Genomic DNA, 23592 nt, shown 5'->3' with positions numbered 1-23592 from the left:
GCACAAATCAAAATGACTCTGAGATTCCATCTTACACCTACAAGAATGGCTAAGATCGAAAACTCAAGTGACAGCACATGCTGGCGAGGACGTGTGGAAAGGGGAGCATTACTTCATTGCTGGTGGGAGTGCAAACTTGTACAACCACTTTGGAAACCAATCTGGTACTTTCTCATAAAAATTGAAAATAGTACTACCTCAAGACCCAGCTGTGCCATTCCTGGGCATATACCCAAAAGATGCTCCACCATAGTACAAGGACATTTACGCAATTATTTTCATAGCAGCTTTATTCAGAATGGCCAGAAACTGGAAACAACCTAAATGCCCGTCATATGAGAATGGATAAAAAGAAAACATGGTGCATTTATACAATAGAACACTACTCGGCCATTAAAAACAAGGATGGGGTGAAGGCAAATGGGTAGAACTAGAAAGAATCATCCGGAGTGAGGATTTTAGCCATACACTGCAGGATAACCACACTACAACTCACAGACCCAATGAAGCTAAGTAATAAGGAGGGAAATAGAATAGACATCAAAAGTGAACGTAGGGAGAAAACTGGGTAGAAGAGGGTGTGGGGGAGGGGAGATCAGATATGGGGAGAGTAGAGAGGAAAGAGGAGAGGGCTTGGAGAGAAAAGGGAAACTGAGGGCAGGGGCATTGCTGAGACAAGCTGGAGACCTTTAACAGGGTAAACTCCTGGGAGGATATGGAGGTGACCCTAGCTGAATCTCCTAGCAGTGGGGGACATGGAGACTGAGGAGGCCACCTTCTAGCCAGGCAGGACTTATACTGGAGGGGAATACCAATCCATCTACAAAACTTTAGAGCCAAAATTTACCCTTCCTAAAGATGCGCAGAGATAAAGATAAAGACTAAGAGACTGTCCAGCCAATGCCTGAGACCTGAGACCCACCCCATGGGAAAGAGCCAGCCCATGACACCATTAGCGATACTCTGCTATGTTTACAGACAAGAACCGTCCTCTGAGAGGCCCCACAAAGCATCTGGTTGAATCAGATGCTGAGACTCACAGTCAAGCATTAGGTGAAGGCCAGGAAGTCCTGTGGAAGAGTTGAGGGAAGGATAGAAGGACCTGGAAGGGGCAAGAATGCCACAAGAAGACCAACAAAGTCAACTAACCTAGACCCATAGAGGCTTACAGAGACGGAAGCACCAACCAAAGAGCATGCACGGAGTGGGCACAGGCCTCCTGCACAAATGTAACTGATGGGCAGTTTGAGCTTCACATGGGTCCCCTAGTAAGCTGAGCAGTTGCTGTCTATGACATGGACTCTGTTGCCTGCTTTCTACCACTTCCCCAAACAGGGCTCCCTTGCCTGGCCTCAGTGGTTAAGGATGAGCTCAGTTCTGATAAGGCTTGATGTGCTAAGGTGGGTTGGTGGGGGTGGAGCTCCCCCTTTTCTGAGGTGAAAAGATGGGGGGTAGCCGGGCGTAGTGGCGCACGCCTTTAATCCCAGCACTCGGGAGGCAGAGGCAGGCGGATCGCTGTGAGTTCGAGGCCAGCCTGGTCTACAAAGCGAGTCCAGGACAGCCAAGGCTACATAGAGAAACCCTGTCTCGAAAAACAAAAAAAAAGAAAAAGAAAAGATGGGGGGTATAAGGGGGAGAAGGCAGGAGTGGGGGACTGGGAGGAGAGGAGGGAGGGGGTTATGATCAGGATGCAAAGTGAATATATAAATTAAAAATAAAATTTAAAAGTAATTCAGAAAAAAGAAATAGAAGCTATATAGAAAACACAAACTGAGGGAATCCTAGAGATGGGAAATCAAAGTAAATCAACAGGAAGTACAGATGCAAGCATCACCAGCAGAAGACGAAAGATGGAAGATGTACATGTTGTGCGTTTTGGCAGCTGGAACAGTCTCTTCCAGGCATAGAAGATACGACAAAAGAAATTAATACATCCATGTTAAGTCTAGAACATTCCTACCAGGAACTTCTACAGCTGATAAATACCTTCAGTGAAGTGGATGAACACAAGATTAACTCAAAAAAATTTGTAGCCCTCCTATATACAAATTGCAAACAGGCTGTGAATGAAATCAGGAAAACAACACCCCTCACAACAGTCACAACATAATATAAAGTATCTCAGTGTAACTGAGCAACTGAAAGACCTGTATGACAAGAACGTCAAGTCTCTGAAGAAAGAAATTGAAGATGATATCAAAATATAGAGAGATCTCTGATGCTCATCAATTGGTAGGATTGACGTAAAAACGGCCATCTTACCAAAAGCAATCTACAGATTCAATGCAATTCCCATCAAAATTCCAACACAATTCCTCACGGACCTTGAAAAAACAACACTCAACTTTATATGGAAAAACAAAAAACACAGGCTAGCTAAAAATAAAAAATAAAAAATAAATCCTATACAACAAAAGAACTTCTGAATGTATCACTTCATTTCAAGCTGTACTACAGACTATATAGTATTGGCATAAAAATAGACAAATTGTTCAATGAAATCTAATTGAACCACAGGTATAGAACCACACACCCACGGACACCTGATTTGTTTTGTTTTGTTGGTTTTGGTTTTCGTTGGTTTGGGTTGGGTTTCTCTGTGTAGCCTTGGCTGTTCCGGATTTACTTTGTAGACCAGGCTGGCCTTGAAATCACAGCAATCCTCATGCCTTTGCTTCCCTGAGTGCTAGGATTAAAGGCATGCGCCACCACATCCAGCTTGAACACTTGATTTTTTTTTTTTTATAAAGAAGACAAATATGGAATGGAAAAAAGAAAGCATCTTCAAAAAATGGTGCTAGTCTAACTGAATGTCATGATGAATAATAATGTAAATAGATCCATATCAATTACCCTGCACAAAACTCAAGTCTACGTGGATCAAAACACCTAAACATAAAACAAGATACACTGAACCTGATAGAAGAGAAAGTGGAGAATAGCCTTGAATGCATTGGCACCAGAGACAACTTCCTGAACAGAACACCAATAGGGCAGGCAACAAGAACAACAATGAAACTGAAAAGCTTTTGTAAGGTAAAGGAGACCATCAAAAGGACAAACCACAGCCCATAGATTGGGAAAAGATCTTCACCAGCCCTACATTCAACAGAGGGCTACTATCAAAAATATATAAAGAACTCAAGGAACTAGGCATCAAAAACAAAAAACAAATAATACAATTAAAAATTGGGTATTAATGGCTGAGAAACACTTGAAGAAATGTTCAACATCCTTCATCATGAGGGAAATGTAAATCAAAACAACTCTAAGCTCCCATTTTACACTTGTCAGACTGGATAAGATAAAAACAAGCAAACAAAGAAACAAAAAATAATAGCAACAACAAAAACTCTTGCTTGCGATGATATGGAGTAAGGGGAACACTCCTCCATGGCTGGTAGGGGTGCACATTTGTATAGCCACTTTGAAAATCAGTATGGCGGTTTGTCAGGAAGTTGGGAATTGATCTACCTCAAGATCCAGCTATACTACTCCCACGTGTATGTACCAAAGCATGCCCCATCCAACACAAGGACATTTGCTCAACTATATTCATAGGAGCTTTATTCATAATAGTCAGAAAATGTAAACAACATAGATGTCCCTCAACTGAAGAATAGATAAAGAAAATGTGGTACCTTTACACAATGGAATACTACTCAGCTATTAAATACAATGGCATCATGAAATTTGTAAGCAAATGGATAGAACTAGGAGAAAAAAACCCCATCCTGAGTGAGGTAACCCAGATACAAAGAGACAAGCATGCTACGTACTCTCTTATAAGTGGATATTAGCAGTAAAATAAAGGATAACTATGCTACAACCTACAGACCTGGAGAGGCTAAGTAACAATAGGGTTCAAGGAGGGACTCATGAATCTCCCTGCAAAGGGAAAATAGAATAGAGATCATCAGAGGACTTGGGGGCAGGAGAGGATGGGAACAGGAGGGATCAGGTCAGGGGGACAGAGGAAGAGATTACAGGGAGAGACAACTAGCATTTGGAACTGTTTTGAGGGCTAGGTAGAAACATAGTGCAGTGGATACTCCCAAAAATCAATGAGGGGGTGACCCTAGCTAAGACTCCTTTAACTGGCCATCTTCTGTAACCAGATAATGCTTCCAGTGGAAGGACTGGGACATCAACCCAGCCACAAAACCTTCCACCTACAATTTGTTCTGCTTGCAAGATGTGCTGGGTAAAGGTGGCACAGAATTTGTAGAAGTGGCCAACCAATGACTGGTTTGGCTTGAGATCCAGGCCAGGAGAGGAAGCTCACCCTGACAGTGCCTGGAGGCTGCATAATCCAGAGACCTAGGATAATACCAAACATCACCAGCAGAAAGAAACAAAGAAAGAAAAAGAAAAGAAAAAAAAGAACAATTAATGAAATGATTCCTAATGTTATTCTGCTATATTCATAGACAGGAGCCTAGCATAATCATCATCAAAGAGGCTTCACTCAGCAACTGATGGAACCGGATGCAGAGACCCACAGCCAAACAATAGGTGGAGTTTGAGGAGTTCTGTGGAAGCAGAGGAGAAATTGTAGTACCCAGAGGTGTCATCACAAGAAAACTCACAGAATCAACTAACCTAGGCTCATAGGGGCTCATAGAGACTGAACCAACAATCAGGGAGCCTGCATGGGTCTGACCTGGGCCCTCTGCATATGTGTTATGCTTATATAGCTTGCTCTTCTTGTGGGACTCCTAATAGTGGGAGTAGGGGCTGTTTCTGACACTTTTGCTGCTTTTGGGACACTTTTCCTTCTACTGGGTTGGCTCATTCAGCCTTAATATGAGGGGGAGGTGCCTAGTCTTAATGAAACTTGATATGCCATGTTTGGTTGTTATCCCTGGGAGGCCTGACTTTTTCTGAAAATAAATGAAGAAAGAATGGATCTTGGGGGTGGGGTAGGGGGCTGGGAAGAGAGGAGGGAGGGGAAACTGTGGTCAATATGTAATATATGAAATCATCATCATCATCATCATCATCATCATCATCATCATCATCATCGCAAAGCTCCATGTGTAGTTCCTGAAAGTGATGGAAAGTCATGGAAAATCATGGAAAATCATGGGGTCATGTACAGATTGGTTTTTCTCTCAAATGTTAAGTCTCTATCCTTTGACTCAACTTCTTTTGTGTTCACAGGATGGTTACCAGGATTTGTTTTGTTTTACTCTACCAATACATTTAAGTAGTTGGCTTGTTGTTCCCCTCTTTAAGGAATGAAAACAAAGAACTAACCATGGTAAATACTGACTCTTCTCTATCTGTAACAACATGACAAGATCCTAGTGGCAACAGGTGGCTCACCAGTTTAACCAGCATCTCCATGTTCAGGTCGCTTGGGCTTGCACTTGACATCAAGTCCTGAGAATTGTCTTCTACAGTGCTTCTTTCCTGAAGAGTAAATGGAACTTGGTTACTTGGAAGTGGGTCTTGTAGTACTCTGTCCATACGAGCCCTGGGAAGCCACATGCCTTCAGCTCTTAACACAAGATCCCTAGGTACACTGACTTAAGTGCTTAACAGTTGTGGTGCCTCTCTTATAATAAGATTTCTGTTTTTAATAACAGCATTTATAGACAGTGTTTCTCAGCCTGTGGGTTACAACTTCCACAAGGGTCTTGTATCAGATATCCTGCATATTTAGATACTTTTTATGTTACAGTTCATGACAGTAGCAAAATTATTATTATGAAGAAACAATGAAATAATTTTATGTTTGGGTGTCACCACAATGTGAGGAACTGTACTGAAGGGTCACAGCATTAGGAAGGTTAGAACCACTGCTTTAGGGGCTTGGGAGACCGGTCAGTGGGTAGAAGTTCCCCCTGTAATCCTAGCCCTAGGAGGCAGAAATAGTAGGATCCCTGGGGGTTGTTGCTCACCAGTTTATCTAAAAGGGCAAGTTCCAGGTTCTGTGAAAGACAGGGAGAGGGAGAGGGAGAGGGAGAGCAACCGAAGCAGCTACCCAGCACTGTGGTCTCCACACATACACACACTCATGTGCACACACACAGGTATACACATAAAATTTAAAAATAAAAATATAGACAGCCTTTAGCTTCTTCTTGCCTGAAAGGTGGGATGGATTAGGGGTCCTCTGGAGCTTAAAGAATCTAAGCACTCCTGAAATTGGGCTAGGACTACACTCTGTTTTTTCACTTCGCAGATACCTTTAAGAAGCTTATCTCACTTTCAAGAAGCTAAAAAGAACAGACTCTAACACTTTATAAAATTCACCTCCCTTTTCAACTCATGATAAAGTGCTATAAAAAACAGTTCACACACTCTTCCAAGATTTGTCTGTTTTCACATTTAAATATGGCTTTTCCTCTCTTCCCTATATCTTGGAGCCTGCCTATAAATTAGGACATCCAAATAAAAGTCCCCTGTTACCTGGGCAGCATCCCAGGGGTCTCTCTAGCAACAGAATAGCCCTGTGTTCCTGTTGGGAAAACAAAACAGCGGCTGTGACTGCTGCTTTCCCTACTCAAAGAAAACTCTTAGTGGAGATCCCCTGCTGTTCCTGGAGGAGGCTGGAGGGCAAACCCCACCTTGTTTGAGGATTTGCTTGTTTTGTTTTGTTTCCTTGAGACAGAGTCCCCAATATTCTGGACTCTCCTCAAACTGCTGACCTTGAACTCCTAATCCTCATAGCACCCCCTAAGTGCTAGGAATTCAGGCATGCACCACCAGGCCTGGCCGTAAACATCAGTTTTCAACCAAGACTCCTTTTTATCTTATCAAGAGAAAATGAGTGTATTCTATAGCTCTATGGTTTCGTGTGATATGTGTCAGGTAAAAAGGAAACTGCAACGCTCCAGTTCTAAAAGTCAATCCAAATATCCAGAAATGGGCTGGACCTGACCTATAAGAGGGTTTCTGGCAGTTAGGTAAAAGCTAGAATTCCTTAGGAATTTGTTAAGCAGGTTTCTATCTACTAAAGAGAGTCATTTCCTTTACCTCTGTCAGAAGGGACAAATGGCTACCTATAGTGCCTATCAGCATATCAAAGCACATGCTGGCCCCCAGGCTCCTGCAGCATCCTAAGTACCTGTTACTCATACCGAAGTCTATGGTTGCCTCCTAAACTTCCTCCAGGTCAAGGGCTTCCCTCTGCTCAGCTGTTCATTCTCCTTATAACCCTGTTATTCTCACTGTGCCCCACCTTCCTCCCTCCCTCCCCCCTCCCCCCCTACTCTATTCCTCTTTGTTTCACTATGTTTTCTGTTTCTGTTTTCGTTTTTTAACCAAAACCCTCAAATCTTTGATTTTTCCCAATAAAGACTCAGGAGTCAGATGCTTGGTTGGAAGCCTGCCAGCTCAGAGAGGCAGAGTAAGTTACCCTCCTACTCAGCCGACTTCTCCACGCTGTCTTAAATGCCCTCAATCCAATGTCCCTCCTTTCTGTTTACTATCCGTCCTCTGGACTTCCTCTCACTCTCTCTCTGTTTTCCCCCATGTTCACTTCCTGTCAACTTGGTGCTGGCTCTGCTTCTTGACCTAGAGTTAACTTTATTTAATCCTGCTTACAGAAAGCTCTTAGATTGAAAGACCCTCCTCACGGAGTGTCCTTCGTCAGGGAGACCCTCCCCAAGAACCAGCGAAACCAAAGTCCGGTTGCAAATGCAAGAGGCTTTATTGATTACACGGGTACCCGGGCGACACAGTCTATCGGATGACTGGCGCGCCGAGTGAAGGGGAGGAGACCCTTTTATAGGGTGAGAAGCAGGAAGCGGGGGTTACAGAAGCGAGAAGCATAGTTACAGGGTCTTGATTGGCTAACTTAATGCGGCTAGATTTAGCTCTGGTTAGGGCTTTGGAATCAGGAAATGTTTAGGCTAGCCTATTCACTGACCATACATCCTGTTTTTTCAATAACTTGGCCAGAACCGCTTGTGTAGACCTTGTGAAATGGTGGGTGACCATGAACCTTGTGACGTCTGCGAGCCTTGTGACATGGTGGTATTTTTCCAGTCTGACTGAGCCTTTCAGGTGACCTCCCTTAACCATTGTACAAGCCTTACAAAATAGAATCATTTACAAAATAGCAAGCCTTGACTAAACAACATTTAGAAGTGGGGTCTTTCATTCCCCTCTTTTTCTATGAACTAGAATGGAATCTTTCATTCTATTTCAGTTTCCATTTCCTGCTTCAGGCGATGGTATTGCTGGGTGAGGACCATCGCTTGGATTATGGATAACCTATCTTTCATGAATTAGACTAATCTGTTGAGGATGCAGGGTCTAAATAGGAGAATCAAGAGTATAATAATGATTGGTCCCAGCAGGGAGGAGATTAGGGTGGTAAACCAGGGGGACCCATTAAACCATCTCTCGTACCATGACTGGCCTGACTCAAAGAGACGCTGTCTCTGCTTTAGTCTCTCTCTTAATTTGCTCATACTATCTCTGACTAGCCCAGTATGATCCGCATAGAAACAACATTTTTCTTTCAGAGCTGCACAGAGTCCACCTTCTTGAAGGAACAGAATGTCCAGTCCTCTCCTGTTCTGGAGGACCACCTCAGAGAGTGAGGTTAATGATTTTTCTAGGGCCGATATAGATTTTTTTAATGTCACAAGATCGGTGTGCATGGCCTGCTGGAGCTGTCTGAACTGGTATGTTTCAGCTAGGGCGGTGGCTCCTGTTCCTATTCCTGCAGCTATTCCTCCCACAGTGAGACCGCCTAACAACAAGGCTAGGGTGAGGGAGACAGGTTCTCTGGGATGTCTGGTCATTCCTTCATAATGAGAGTATATATAACTAGGGTGATGGTAGGTAACCCTGGGCCAGACTTCGACCAGAACACAGAAGTCACTGGTTTGGGTAAGCACTGTGGCTGACACACAGGGGGTTAGTCCCGAGTTGCAGGCCCATTGAGTCCCAGTAGGCCCGGTGAGCCAATATTTGCCGGGATAGATCGTGAGGGTTTTGTTGCATAGGGCCTGATGGGAGTGGGGCACTTTTTTTTAAGCAGAGCCCTTTTCCCGGAGAGTGCTGCCAAGCGAGCGGCTTTATCGGCCATCCTGTTTTTTTTCTGCCTCCAGGGAAGTTCTTTTCTGGTGCCCGGGGCAGTGTATGATGCTGAGTTCACGGGGCAAGTGTAGGGCTTTTAGCAGGGCCAGTATCTCAGTCTTATTTTTAATTTCTTTGCCCTCCGAGGTCAGTAGGCCCCTCCTCCGGTAAATTTTTTCATGGATATGGGCTGTGGCAAAGGCATACCTGCTGTCGGTGTATACGTTGAGGCGTTTACCACTGGCCAGCTACAGTGCTTTGGTCAGAGCTATCAGCTCGGCACGCTGGGCTGATGTCCCCGGGGGGAGAGGGCTGGACCAAATTACATCCTTGGTGGTTGTTACGGCGGCTCCTGCTCGCCGTTCTCCATTTTCCAGGAAACTGCTGCCGTCCGTAAACCAGGTGCAGTCAGCATTCCGGAGGGGCTGGTCGGTTAGATCAGGGCGGGTCCCGTGAGTCTCAGCCAGTATTCTCCTGTGTATTGAAGTCCCATTTAGGGCGTTCTAAGGGAAAAGCGCTATTAATCTCGTTGAGCAGCTGGGTTGGCCGCCCGTTCTCTCCTGGGACATTTTTCCGTGTCTCTTGAATGACTCGCTGGTATTTCTCGGTGGTCAGGAGTGTCTGCAGGAGTTGCTGGCAGTCGTCCCAGGTAGGCTGGTGAGTCACTAAAATAGACTCGATCAAGGAAGTAAGTCTAGTGGGATCCTTAGAAAAAGGAGGGTTATTATTTTTTCAGTTGTAGAGGTCTGAGGCAGAGAAAGGCCAATATTGAATTTGTCCTCCATTGCCTGCTCGCAAGGGAAAAGCCTGGGAGGTGGCGTCCGGGGTTTGTTCCCGGCGGTTCCCGCAAGCGGCCCGCCACAGGGGAGGAAGCTGCTGCTTGGGATTGGGGAGGTGCCTCCGGAGCGGCGGGAGGTGCAGCACCCGCCGGGGGCTGAGGGCCCTGGTAAGGTGGAGGGAGTGGTTAGGTGGCGAGGAAAGGAAAGGCTTAACCCAAGGGGGTGGGTCGCGGACCAGAGTCTCCCAAGTAATGATGTATGGGACTTGGTCAGGGTGGCCATGAGGGCCTGGGTCCATCACCTTTGCCTTAACCTGTAAAATGAGAGTCAGGTTAAAAGAGCCCTCCGGTGGCCAGTTAACATTGAAGGTTGGCCATTCGGAGGCACAGAACGTTTGCCATCGGTCCTTACGGACCTCCACAGATTGGTTGTGTGCGATGGTCCGGACTTCCCTGAAATGTTTAAGGGTTAAGGTCAGTGGGGTGGTAACTGTCTGGCCCATGTCTGCAGAGAAAGGGAGTGTACACAGAGTGACAAGAAAGATTAACAACAAACCAAAAGAGATAGATCGCGCTGCGCGGTGCCGGCACCAAAATGAAAGTAAACCAATTGGAGACTGCGTTGGGGTTCCGGTTTCCCCGTCTCCCAGACGAGGAGCGTATCCGTTGACCAGGGGCGAAGCCCCAACCAAGCCCAGTCGGATCGTCCTCTCAGATGGGTCCTAAGGACCCCAGATACCCCCGTGGGACGTCTCCCAGGGGTGTGGAGGAGAAGTCCGAGTTCGTCAACTCCTTCTAGCCTCCACCAGATACTAATGACCCAATTGAGTCTCAGAGTAGCACAGAGATGGAGGACAACCAGGAGACAAACAAGACACACAATACCCACAATGCCAGCAGCAGAGAACTTACCTCCCGATTTTGGGTCGGTGGTCCCTGGGCGGGGGTCTCAATCCCAGACGAGCCCCCAATGAAAGACCCTCCTCACGGAGTGTCCTTCGTCAGGGAGACCCTCCCCAAGAACCAGCGAAACCAAAGTCCGGTTGCAAATGCAAGAGGCTTTATTGATTACACGGGTACCCGGGCGACACAGTCTATCGGATGACTGGCGCGCCGAGTGAAGGGGAGGAGACCCTTTTATAGGGTGAGAAGCAGGAAGCGGGGGTTACAGAAGCGAGAAGCATAGTTACAGGGTCTTGATTGGCTAACTTAATGCGGCTAGATTTAGCTCTGGTTAGGGCTTTGGAATCAGGAAATGTTTAGGCTAGCCTATTCACTGACCATACATCCTGTTTTTTCAATAACTTGGCCAGAACCGCTTGTGTAGACCTTGTGAAATGGTGGGTGACCATGAACCTTGTGACGTCTGCGAGCCTTGTGACATGGTGGTATTTTTCCAGTCTGACTGAGCCTTTCAGGTGACCTCCCTTAACCATTGTACAAGCCTTACAAAATAGAATCATTTACAAAATAGCAAGCCTTGACTAAACAACATTTAGAAGTGGGGTCTTTCAAGATTACAGGCGTGTGCTAGTGCTAAGCCACACCACAACTAGAAACAGGCTTTTCCAATACACAATCTTGGGGTTCACAGTGTGATTAAATATCCTGCAACAGTTTTCTCTGTTCTCTACCTCCTGCTACTCTCCGCTCTGGAGGACAGCACCAAGCCACATCCATTCTACTTCTCTCTGCTCTGGACTCTTCCAGATGCCTCTGTTTGTTCTCTCTTTCATGTCTACAATAAAAACCCTTCCCTAAGCCACACCAGGCAATGGTCATGTTGCCAGTCTGTACAGTAGGCAGAACCTTTGGTACAGGGGCCTTGGTCCCTGAGCAGTAGCCATTCTTAGCTCTCTTCCTGGCTACAGGCTATACCACTAGAGTCTGAGCACCTGTCTGTTCCCTCTTTTCTTTCCTTCCCATCTATGGCTGTCTCATGCAGCCTAGTATATTTTTATACTTTTGGTTTGGGGAGATGGGTCTTTGAATTTTGAATTAAAAGAATCAGAATTTCCCTGAGAGCGGAAACACTCTTCATTTTAAAACAAATTACAGCACTAGTTATTTATAGTCAGGAACCATCACATTGTCAAGTCAGTGGAGACACCACTGGCTCTGGAAGGGAAAGCAGCTGCAGATGTAAAATGAGAATCAAACCCTCATTATCTCAAAGTTAAGACAACCGCAACACACCAGAATTACACTGTGACCTCTCAGATAAGGTAGCTGCTCTAATGTGGAAACCCACCTTTTATTACTTGGAGCTCAAATGTCCTTCAAAGAGCATATGTTAAAAGCTTAGCCAGTGGCCTGTAGCACCACTGGGCAGTTGGACCTAATAGACACTGGTTATATAGGACACACTGTGAAGGGATCTGGGGACCTTGGCTTGACTTTCTTTTCCCACTTTCTTTCACTTCCTGGACCATCCAGAGGCAAACTGTTTCTTCTGCATCACATGTTTTCACCATGATGCTCTGCCTTGCTACAGACCCAAAAACAATGGGGCCACATAACTATGGAATAAAACCTCAGGGACCATGATCCAGAATCAACATTTCTCCTTCCATTGTTTCAGGTACTTCACAGCAATCAAAAAGCTACTATGCACAATCACCTGAGAGCTGACGTCAGATTCCACCCTCTGGTGTACACACAGGCTCTTTACTCTGCCCCAGCCTGCTAGGGCTACTACTACTGCTGCTACTTTCTTCTTCTTCTTCTTCTTCTTCTTCTTCTTCTTCTTCTTCTTCTTCTTCTTCTTCCTTCTTCATGCTTGTTCTTCATTCTTGTTCTTCTTCATTATTGTTCTTCTACTTCTTCCTCCTCCCTCTTCCTCCTCCTCCCTTTTAAAAAGACTTATTTTTATTTTACGTGCATGAATGTTTAATTTGCATGCATGTATGTATACCATGTGTGTACTCAGTACCTGTAAAGGTCCAAAGAGGGCATCAGATTCAGATCCCATAAACTGGAGGTTCAGATGATTATGAGCCTCTTTGTGGGTATGGGAACAAAACCCCAGTCTTCACAAGAGGAACTCCAGGGAATCTGATACCTCTGATCTCTGCAGGTACCAGCACTTATATGCACACATGCACATACCCACACACTTTAAAATACATAATATATATTTTAGGCAGAGGAAATGCAGCCTAGTAATGTTGTTTGAACATAAACATGGTGACTTCGCTTAGTTTATAGTAAGCATAGTTACAATTGTTGGGAATTTTAGAGCCTATTTTAAAATTATGGCATCATCTCTTATCCTGTTTCTAATGGTGAATATAGTGCAGTAACAGAGCAGCTTCCTTTGCAGCTTTATAGAAAAATGCTTATTTTGTTGGATGGGTCTTTACTTTGGTGATCTCTATTACATATAAAGTTGACTGCAAGAAACAAGATCACAGGGCTAGGCTTGGATCACATGGTGGAAGTTTTTTGCTATAATATAAAACAGGCAGATAATTTACTCTCTAGCCACCCTCTGCATGGTTGATGCTTTTCCCAGAGAGCACAGAGCTGCAATGGCAGTGAAAATGAGACTTTGATTCATATTGTCACTCATCAACACAACTGCACAATGTTAATATAAATACTACAAAGCACTTCAGGCACACTTCAGCCTGGAGTAAGGCCTGATTGGACAGCCACATGAGACTCGAGGAGATAGAATAATGACTGTATTAGTTAGGCAGGGTGAAGCAGGCAGGCTCCTGAAGATTTCTAAACGGTACCACGTGTGCAACCAAACACTTGAAACAAGAACCTGTGGGCACCTTTCATATTCAATGTAATAATTAATATGGATGGATGATGGACAGATGGATGAGTAGATGATACCACATACACACACAGAGACAGAGAGGAGATACCTGTATTTGACAGACAAGCCCTTCTTTCACGAGCCACTTCAGGACTTCCATCTGAGAGATGCCATCATTTTCAGTCCTATAACTGGATTTATGGGCTCTTTTAAACAAATATGTATAGTTTCTTAAACTACACCTGAATGTGTGGAGGTGGTTCCTTTTGAGATAGACCAGCAAGCCCCTCTGCAGAGGGAAATGTCCAGCAGCTCTCCTGTGGCCTGCCCTGGGCTGTGCTCTAGTGAAGCACTAATGTATGGGAAAACATCGTGTTAATAGGGCACCAGGGGACTCACCTCCTAGGGCTACTCACAAATCTATGCCTACTAACAGTCCAGATGGCGACTTTGTGTTGGGTGACAGTGTCCTAAGCCTCAAATATCTTTTTCCTGAGCATAAATAGTTCTAAAAATGATATTTTTCTATGTAATAAATCGGTTTTGTGAATGACAATGAGCTCGGATTATTTCATGTAACCAACAGCGTGGGGATTCTGAAGAGAAGACTCGTGAACTCCTTTTTTTGTGAAGAATTAGCTTCAACTTTACTTTTTCTTTTATAAATTTGACTCTCAACTGAAAAAAGAAGGGCTTCAGACGCAGCACAGTTGGTAGCATGTTTTCCTATGAGTCATGAAACCAGAGGCTTGATCTCAGCTCTTTGAAACCCCAGCATGGTGGTGCACACCTGCAATCCCAGAACCTGAAAAGTACAACGTGGGAGGAGCAGGAGATCACGGTCTTCCTCGGCTCCATAATGAGTTCAAAGCCAGCCTGGACTGCAAAAGAAAGAGGAGAGGACATGGAAGAGGAAGAAGAGGAGGGGAAGAGAAAAAAATTGGTTTTTGTTTGTTTGCTTTGGGTTCTGTTTTTGTTTGTTTGGTTGGTTGGCTTTTTGATTTTGTTTTTTGGGGGAGGTTGTTTTGTTTTTTGGTTGTTTTGTTGTTGTTGTTGTTGTTGTTGTTGTTGTTGTTTTTTGGGGGGCGGTTGTTGAGACAGAGTCTCATTAGGTAGCCCTGGCTGGCCTGGAACTCTATACATAGACTACTAGACAGGCCTGGAGCTCTCAGAGACCCACCTGCTTCTGCCCCCCAAACACTGGGATTAAAGGTGCATGTTTCCACCCAATGTAAAAGAATTCTTGCTTTCATATACAACACAAAGGATCTTAGTCTACAAATAAATTTTTTCTCTCTCTCTCTCAAATTTACCTCAGTGAGAATTCAGCTGAGTAAGCGGTGAAGGAAAATGCAAATTCCCAGCTCTCCTACAGCAAACCCAGCTCTCAGTCAGTGAAGGGCTTCTGCTCTGAAGTGCCACTCATGTTAAGCAATACCCTATTTAATAGCAGTCCTTGACAATGATATTCCTACAACAACTGATTGCTGTTGGCTTTCCAGGAAAACTGTGTCCTTTCTGGAAAAATCTCTCTACTCCACGAGCCTCACTCTACAGAGAAGCCACCATGGCATAAAAGCACAACAACAACTTTTACCTTCATGCGTGGGTCCCACGTTTCTTTCAGGTCACATTCTGTTGGGACATCATTTCCTTCAAAATCTTTGTGCTTTTTACTAGATTTCTTCAGCAGATAATATGACAAAAATTCCAGAGGTTTGTCCTGAAAAAAAAAATGACACACACCCCTAAAAAAAAAAATTCCTATTTTTAAAGCATTCATCTGATATCATAGTAAGCATATGACAGAAAAAAGAACATGGGCTGGGGTTCAGTCAGTAAAGGGCCTGTGTAAGCTTGAGGACTTCAGCTCTGATCCCAGCACCCAAGTAAAAACTGAGCTGTGGTGTTGCGTGCCTGTAACCCTGGGTGTGTTCAGATGGATGCCAGAGTCCATCTGCCCTGCTGAGTCAGTGAGCTTCATGTTTAGTGAGTGACCTTTTCTCCAAACAGGAGGTAGAAAATGATATAGGAAAATATCTCTGGTCTATAGACACACATACACTCACACACACATGCGGGCACACGGGCACACACACACACACACACAGACTATACATGGATGCATGGGAGAAAAAAGGACATTTTTAGTGGACTTTTCAGTTCTCTACTCAAGTCAAGAAAACAAAGTAATCGTTATTCAAATAATATAAGTATGGTTCTTCTTCCATCAAACATGTTTAGCCATTTGGTATCTGAGAGAAGGGGGAGGATCTTTCTAGGCCTTTGGATCTCTATGAACATCCATGGTCATATCAACAGAGAAATTTGCTAAGGGTGTTGGGTTGTGGTACCACTGATCTGAGTCCACAGTAGGCAGTCCATGGCCAACAGTAGCTCTACATAGCGTAGCTAAGCCTGCAGCTATCTAGTGCTTCCCCAGAGATCCAAGGAGAAGGAATATGTACCGAGGTCACATGTAAATGGTACAATCACCACAGGAGGAGGAAGTCAGTCCTTGAAGAAGAAAGACCTTGTATAGCCCTACGAATGCACCAAGCTCAACTACTCCTCTCTTATTCCTGACGCCAGCTTCACAGTTATCCTTGGGGCTGTGAGAAAGGAACTTGTGAAGTAACCTCGTGTGTGTGTGTGTGTGTGTGTGTGTGTGTGTGTGTGTGTGTGTGTACAAAAGGCCAAGGACAATCTTGGAACTGTCCCCTTTTTATTTAAAATGGAATTTCTCATTTGTCTGGAACTCACTAAGTAAGCGACTCTGGCTGGCCAGAGAGCCCCAGGGATCCACCTGTTTCTCCCTCCCAGCACTTGGATTATAAACATCTGTCACCATGCCTCGCTTGCTTTCACATAGGTTCTGGGGGGTCAATCTCAAGCCATCATACTTGCCAAGGCAAGAAATTTACTGCCGAAGCTATCTCCCCAGCCAACAAATCGCTTACAGTCTTCTGAAATGTACATTGCATTTTCTGGTAGGCTGTCCAAGATGCCCTGTTAATACAACTGGTTCTTGAGATTACACCAACTATCCCTATCCCCAAACGCTGGCTTGTCTGCTTTTCCTTTGTTGTTTTCTTTCCCACTGCCTCTCACCTAGACCCCTTTGCTCTGTGTTGTGTCTGGTTTCACATGGTTCAGACCCCTGGTTCATACGCTTATGTGAAATATAAGGCCATGAACATGCTTTCTAATGAAGTCACTTCTAGCTGAAATTAGGCACAAGACAGAAAACACTGCACAACTGAATCGACTTTAAATAACCCAGGAGATTTCCCTGCTTCTCTGTTTTATATACTTAGTACATCTTGAGGCCAGAATCTCTCTGTGCTGTTTTTATAAACTGATGTAATTTCTCTGAGGAACCATGTCCCAGAACGATAAACTGCTAAAAGGTAACAAATGTAAACTAAGGATTTATGTGTACTGAGATTTTTTTTTCCAGTTTTTTTTTCTTCAACAGAACACTTACAGACCCTTCCTTTGACAACTCCATCAGTCCATCTGCCAGAGCCTGTGCAGTGTCTTGGTTATTTAGAATGCTGCCCATACCCAGCGTGTCAAACATAAATTGCCCTGAAATGTAAAGCACACACACTGTATTTAATTTAATTAAGGCATAATGGTGAAGAAAGGGATCGTCACAGTTACTCTTTAGTGCAAGGGATCGGAACAAATTTTTATTATTGCCATGAGAAGTTCCATTGTAGAACAGGAAATGAGCCAAACCAATTTCACCATGCTAAAACTGATGTTGAATGAAATAGAGGAATCAGACAATAATAAGAGAAATCATGAAAGGAACTTTGTAAGTTAAATATTCGATCCAATTGCACATCCTCCCACATCCCCTCACATTTGTGCTCAAAATGTAAATATTTTTTCATAGAAAGTAGCTTATATACAAAGACATCCTTTCATTTGTAACCTTTTAATATTTTCACACCTTTACTGGAAAACAACTTTTCCCATTGACTTCTCATTGCCAACATATTGTCATAAAAATTACTTTTCCATTTTTTCTATCTAATCTTTAGTATCTATGAAATAAAAAGAGAAATTGTTTCTTCTTGTTTATATATTTTTAACTGTTTGGTTTAACATTTCCTAAATGTGATACTACAAGAAAATACAAGGGGCGATCTCTGCATAAGAGGCATTTGTGAAGCAAGGTACAGGACATATACTGATGAACAAAATGTCTTGTGGGCACACATGTGATATTATTACTGTGTACAGCAAGGAAGGAGAAGGCACAGGTCTGTAGTGCTTACATGATACTGTGCCTTACTCAGATGGAAGATTTTAAAGTATGAAGAGATGGTTATAGAAGAAAGGAGACACATTTTCCCAGATGGTAAGACGTGTTTCATTTTAAAGAATGAACTGGTTGAGATCATGATTTAATGTTAAGGCAGCATATCACGCCACAAAGAGTATTGTGGTAATTCGATCAAGACAATGAGGTGGGAATGGAAAACTGATTCAGTGATGTTGAGCAGGTTCGGTTAAAGAAAACCGTGGAGCCCAGCATCAAGATGTGTATTTTATTTTATTGTTTAAGAAGAAAATCTAATATATAATTTATTTGTATATTTGTAGGGGTACCAGAACGGTCTTATCTTCCTGAGGTATCTGGGTGAATTATCTATTCAAGACAGATAATAGCCGAACTGTAGAAAAAGTTGTGTAATGGATGCTGTGAGTGAGAGGTGCTTACTGGCTGGAACAAGTTGTAGTGAGAAAAGATACAGTTTCTCTAGTTGTTTGTAAAAACCGAGTTCTGCCCTCGGAAGGTGGGCTTCCACAAGAATCAGTAATATGGTGCAATGTGAAAACAGAGGTCAGCTCCAGCATTCTGAACACAATTCTTGTTACTCTTGAGTATTTGAGAAACGAAGATGATGTTTGAGCAGGTATGTGTTACAACTGGGTTTTGTCAGTCTTGAATTTGCTCAGTTAAGAATTAAGGCTCTGGCCTGACCTGGAGCAGCAGCGTGTGAGATCTTACCTATCATCCGGCCACTGATGCTCTCCTGCAAGGTTTTGAAGAGTGGATTTAACTCCTTCCTCACGGATTTCAAGGTATCTTCCAGGAATTCTGTGAAGCTGGACCATGCCTGGAGCTTGGACTCGCTGAAGTAGCTGGAAGGAGGTGTCCTATCCTGCTGTGGCCCCAGCCAGTCACTGAGAACTGACAGGAATTTGAATTTTATTATTGAAGACTTAGTTCATATTCTCTCTCTCTCTCTCTCTCTCTCTCTCTCTCTCTCTCTCTCTCTGTGTGTGTGTGTATGTGTGTGTGTGTGTATGTGTGTGTGTGTGTGTGGTGTGATACATGTGTACCTGTACACATATACATGTAATTGTACATATGTGCACTCACATGTAGAAGCCAGAGGTCAACTTCAGGTGTTGCTTCTCACCTGTACACCTGTCCATCACAAGGCCTTTCATTGCACTTGAGCTCTCCAAGTAACTCAAAACTTGATCTGAGGCAGGAGATTTCTACTTCTTGTTTAAAGCACAATCAACTCAGCTGTCTTTATACTGGGCAATAGTGTCCTTTCTCAGAAAAAGATAAGTAGTCACAGCCTTGTTTCAATGGTAAAATAAGAAACTCAGAAAGGACACAATAAAGGTCTGTTTGTGGTGGATTAGGTTGATTTGTTCTACTTGAAATTAGAAATAAAGTCTCTGCCTGGTGTTTTGGGAAGCTGAGTGGATGGATGTACATAGGAATTTATCTCTTCGTTCTAAAAGTGAGAATTCTTCCTCCTCCTCAGCACTTCCCACTCCCCTGCCAAGCTATTCAAGGTCAACCCACAGCAACTACTCCTATCCCGTTCTCAAATTAAGAGTACCCCAAAATATTCGGCATGGTTATAGTGGATGTGTAAGAATGTTAGACACCTTGCAAAGAACTACAGGATGAAGGAGGGGCCCTTGTTTGTTTTGTTTTGCCTAAATGGATGGTCAGATTCACTTTGTTTCTCCTGTCACTGACAAGCATGTGACAGGCAAGCAAAACTTTTAATGTGTTCTTTTACAAGGAGAGTAAGAAGAAACCAAAAGGGAAAGAGACAGCAGGAGAAAAGAAAGTACAGCTGTTCCTTAGGGCAAACAACAGGCCCAATCTTTGCTGCCCTGAGCTGGGCAATTCTCTCCACAGAGCCAGCCATCATCAGCTGATGCTGTGTGAACTACAGTGAACCGGCCATGCCTGCTTCCGAACTGTGTGAAGTATGAAGTCAATGAGCTTTCTATTCCATCTACATGGAATCATTTCCCTTACAAGTGTCACAGTCATGCCAACTTCCCCAAAGTGTCACAGTCATGCCAACTTCCCCCAGTCATGAAAGGCCTTTGGAAACTAAAGAGTCCGTGTCCATACCATTTCCAAGGCAGTTCATGCTCTGTTTGGTATGAGAAGAGTTTTGAAGGAGAAAGTGACGAGTGACATGGCAGGATAGCCACGTGGTTCTCTTGTCAGTCAGCCAGCGTTCCATTTTTATCCAGTATTAGTAGCTTTATTGTCAATGAAAGTATATTTTCCCTCTTGATTCATTTTCCTTCCTGATCATGCTACCGAGTGAGATCTAAGCAAAGTTTGTTTCCATCTCCTTAGAGCGACACAATTCATGCTCCAAAGTAAAATCAAATCAATTCTTTTTTTTAAAAACTGAGAAAATGCATTCTTTCTTTAGATCAGCAAGTGGACAACTTTGCTGAATTCTTTAAAGAGGGTTTTAATAAATCATAGCTGGAAACAAAACATTCACATCAAAACATGACTCAGGGATGTGGAATATCACGGCTGAAGTCGGGACAATATCCCTTCAGGGAGAGTAGCAATTGCTGTGAACAGGTCAGGATAGGTGTCCATCAGCAAAGATGTACAGTTGCTGGTTAGTTCCTGAGGTAGGGAAATGAGACAGGAGCATATTTTTCTAGTACTTGTCCCTCAGCGATGTTGAAGTGGCTGTACATTCCTAGGCACACTAGCCAGCTCTCACATGTACTTACTGTGTTGGTACGAACCAGTCGCAACTCCAGTGGGGGCAGAGAAGAATATACCAGTTAGTTGAGACAGCTGAGAAAGAACTTCTATGCCTGCTTCTGCACAACCAAAAATGCCTGCATTAGTTTACTCACAGGTTTCTCCTGAAACAGTCAAAGGTTACTTAGAAGCATGAAAGAGCTGGCCAAGAAAGACCATAGGCAATTGTCATCTTCAATTCAAATCCTTCAGTCAAAGATCCCACTAACATCTCTCCTTTATCTCTACAGACAGATGTCCAAACACTTAATTTTTGAGAAGCAATAAGATGTGGAATGAAAGGCATACGACTAGAGTAAAAGCTTATATTCAATTTTGGAATATTTAAGTCAAAAACCAAGAAAACCCTACAGGAATTTCCTAAAATAATATGAATAAAAGGAGAAGTGTGGTTGAAAGCAGACAGACTTAAAACAGATAAACACAGGGTGGAATGAAATGATCAAAATTTAACATAGCATTAATTTCTCCCCTTCTGCTTGACCTGTTGGTGTATGCCTTTAATCCCAGTAGTTATATGGCAGAGGCAGGTGGTTCAAGGCCAGCCTGCTCTACAGAACGAGTTCCAGGACAGCCAAGAATACACAGAGAAATCATATCTTAGTTTTTTCCTCCCCTTCAGTGACACAGATTGCAATATATAGTGGATTACTAGATTCAGTGAATAGGTTGAATTACTTGAAAAGAAATGTATATAATGGATATGGTGTTTTAATCCTCTGTGGTCCAGAAATAAATATTCAATTGCTTCTCAGAACAAGATAGTAAAAGCTGATGGGCTTATATGCCTAATATTTCATTGATAATGAAGTCAGATAGAGTCCACAGTGGACTTAGATACAAATAATCAATTGATTGCAGTAAACTTGAAAATAAAATTTATGGGGGGAAAGAACAAGCTTCCTTACAAGGAATGGTGCTGGAAAAAATAGAACACCTATCGGCATAAAATTTTTAAAAATTTAAATAATAATATGATACTAAAAACATAATTACAAAAGTAGAAATAATAAATTTGATTTCATCAAAATTAAGAAGTTCTCTTGTTCAGAAGAATCTATTCAGAGAAGGAAAACATAAGTCATCAACTGGAAAAACAATCTACTTTTCAAAAAGTGAAAGATACTTGGGCAGACATTGAGGAAGATATGTAAATGGCAGACAAGCACATAAGAAGCATTCTGACTTGCTGGGAAACTACAAGTTAGAACCACCATGAGATGCTTCTGTATCCACTTGAATGGCTAAAACTAATTCAAGTATCACAGTGTTGCACAACTTGAGTCCTCAGACGTACTTTCTAGAAACATAAAAGTGTATAACCACTTTGAACAACAGGTTATCTGGCTTTGTAAAAGTTAGATGTCCACCCCCTGGATCTTGTATATCTTAGAGCACATGTTCACAATGTGCTCACAGCAACCTCACTTATAAAATACGTTGTCAAGATAAATTATAGTATACTATGTCATATGATTTCATGTAATAATTACAGTGGGAAATGGAATGGGCCATTGATTCATGCATTAAATAGGTTTGGTTGTGAATGCACCTCAGAAATACACAAAACAGCATCACCAAGAGACATGCCGCTTGCCGTTCCAGAGCGTTGACACTGACCTGATGCTCCAAGTGGCACAAAGAAGTCTACACGCCCCCCTTCTTCTTTGGTGGCCACACAGCTTCCTAGTTTCTCCCAGAAGTCTCTCACTTCAGGCCACAGTAAGTTTTTAATACAAATTCTATAGCCTAAGGAAAAAAATAAAATGTCAATATTTGGTTGTTACATCATTATAAACAAAAGCTTCTAGCCATTTGTGAAAATGAAATCACAAATTCAAAACCTACCATTTGCCTATAAAATAAAGATATCCAGTGTGTACCTACACTTCATGAACCATCGTGTTAGGGCCACAAAAAGCGCCAGTGAATTGCACTATGGCCCTGGGCTCCTTCAGACTCTGGATTAATAAGGTGTTATACACTTACGTTTTGGACATTGTGTTTCTGCCTCCACCGTGTAGCACTGTGAGTCTTCGGGCTCAAGCAGGGTTTAAAGTGAATGGCCAGTCAAGTTCTGAGATCTTGCAACTAATTTTCAAAGCCTCCACAATCATCAATAAAAAAAATTTTTTTAGAGCAGGCAAGGCTCCTAGAGTTAGCAACCACCTCAAACCTTCCTTTACTCCTAACTGCCTTGGGAATGATTCGTGACTCATTGTGCCATTTTGGAAGTTCCCTTGAAGCTGGACCATCTAATTTATTTCCTCTTCCCTCATTCCACATGGACAGAATGTTTACAATTAATAAAACCAAAACAATTCTGCTTTAGGTATAAGCAAGGAAAACTGCAAAGTTATACAGGGCCTAAGGATAGGCTCTAAAAGTTTAATTAGAGGTATTCATTGTCTCCTCTCCACCCCAAAAGAGGTAAACACTGATGAGATTTTTAAACCTCCCCATGACAACTTAATTATGCCAGCCGTTCCTTCCCATGTAATGCTTTGCAGCGCAAGCCAAGCAGAGTTCATAAGAGGTAGCAAGTGCACACCAATTTATCCATGCATTTGGTGTGCATTGCTAGTGTAATTACTGTACTTTCAAAAGAAAGGGTATAAAGGACACCTGTATGTGGTAGTTTGAATGAGAATGGCCCCCCATAAGTTTATCTATTTGAATGCTTAGTCACCAGGGAGTGGTGCCATTTGAAAGGATTAGAAGAATTAGGGGGCGTGGCCCTGTTGGAACAGGTGTTGCCTTGCTGGAGGGAGAGTGTTGCTGGAGGTAGGATTTGAGGTTTCAACAGCCCATGCCAGACCCACTCTTTCTATGTACACACACCAGGATGAGGCTCTCTCAGCTACTTCCCCAGTACCACATCTGCCTGCCTGCTACCATGCTCCCTGCCATGATGATTATCCTGCAAAGCCA

General features: G+C 43.2%; 1 protein-coding gene across 1 annotated transcript in view; it reads right to left on the bottom strand.

The window, feature by feature from the left end:
- The window catches only part of ECT2L (epithelial cell transforming 2 like), a 99841-nt gene that overhangs the window by 23174 nt on the left and 53075 nt on the right, over positions 1-23592 (bottom strand). Inside the window, exons 9-14 of the mRNA XM_084777589.1 lie at positions 22282-22410; positions 20628-20720; positions 18613-18795; positions 17074-17177; positions 15184-15309; positions 5329-5415 (exon numbers count right to left, since the gene is read on the bottom strand). Of these exons, the coding sequence (XP_084633715.1) occupies positions 5329-5415; positions 15184-15309; positions 17074-17177; positions 18613-18795; positions 20628-20720; positions 22282-22410 (722 nt within the window). The remainder of the gene's footprint in view (positions 1-5328; positions 5416-15183; positions 15310-17073; positions 17178-18612; positions 18796-20627; positions 20721-22281; positions 22411-23592) is intronic.

This window comes from Acomys minous (genome assembly GCF_964271855.1).
Source record: "Acomys minous genome assembly, chromosome: 3".
Classification (NCBI taxonomy): Eukaryota; Metazoa; Chordata; class Mammalia; order Rodentia; family Muridae; genus Acomys; species Acomys minous.
The sequence above is the reverse complement of the archived record's forward strand: the minus strand, read 5'-3'. Positions and strand labels throughout refer to the sequence as shown.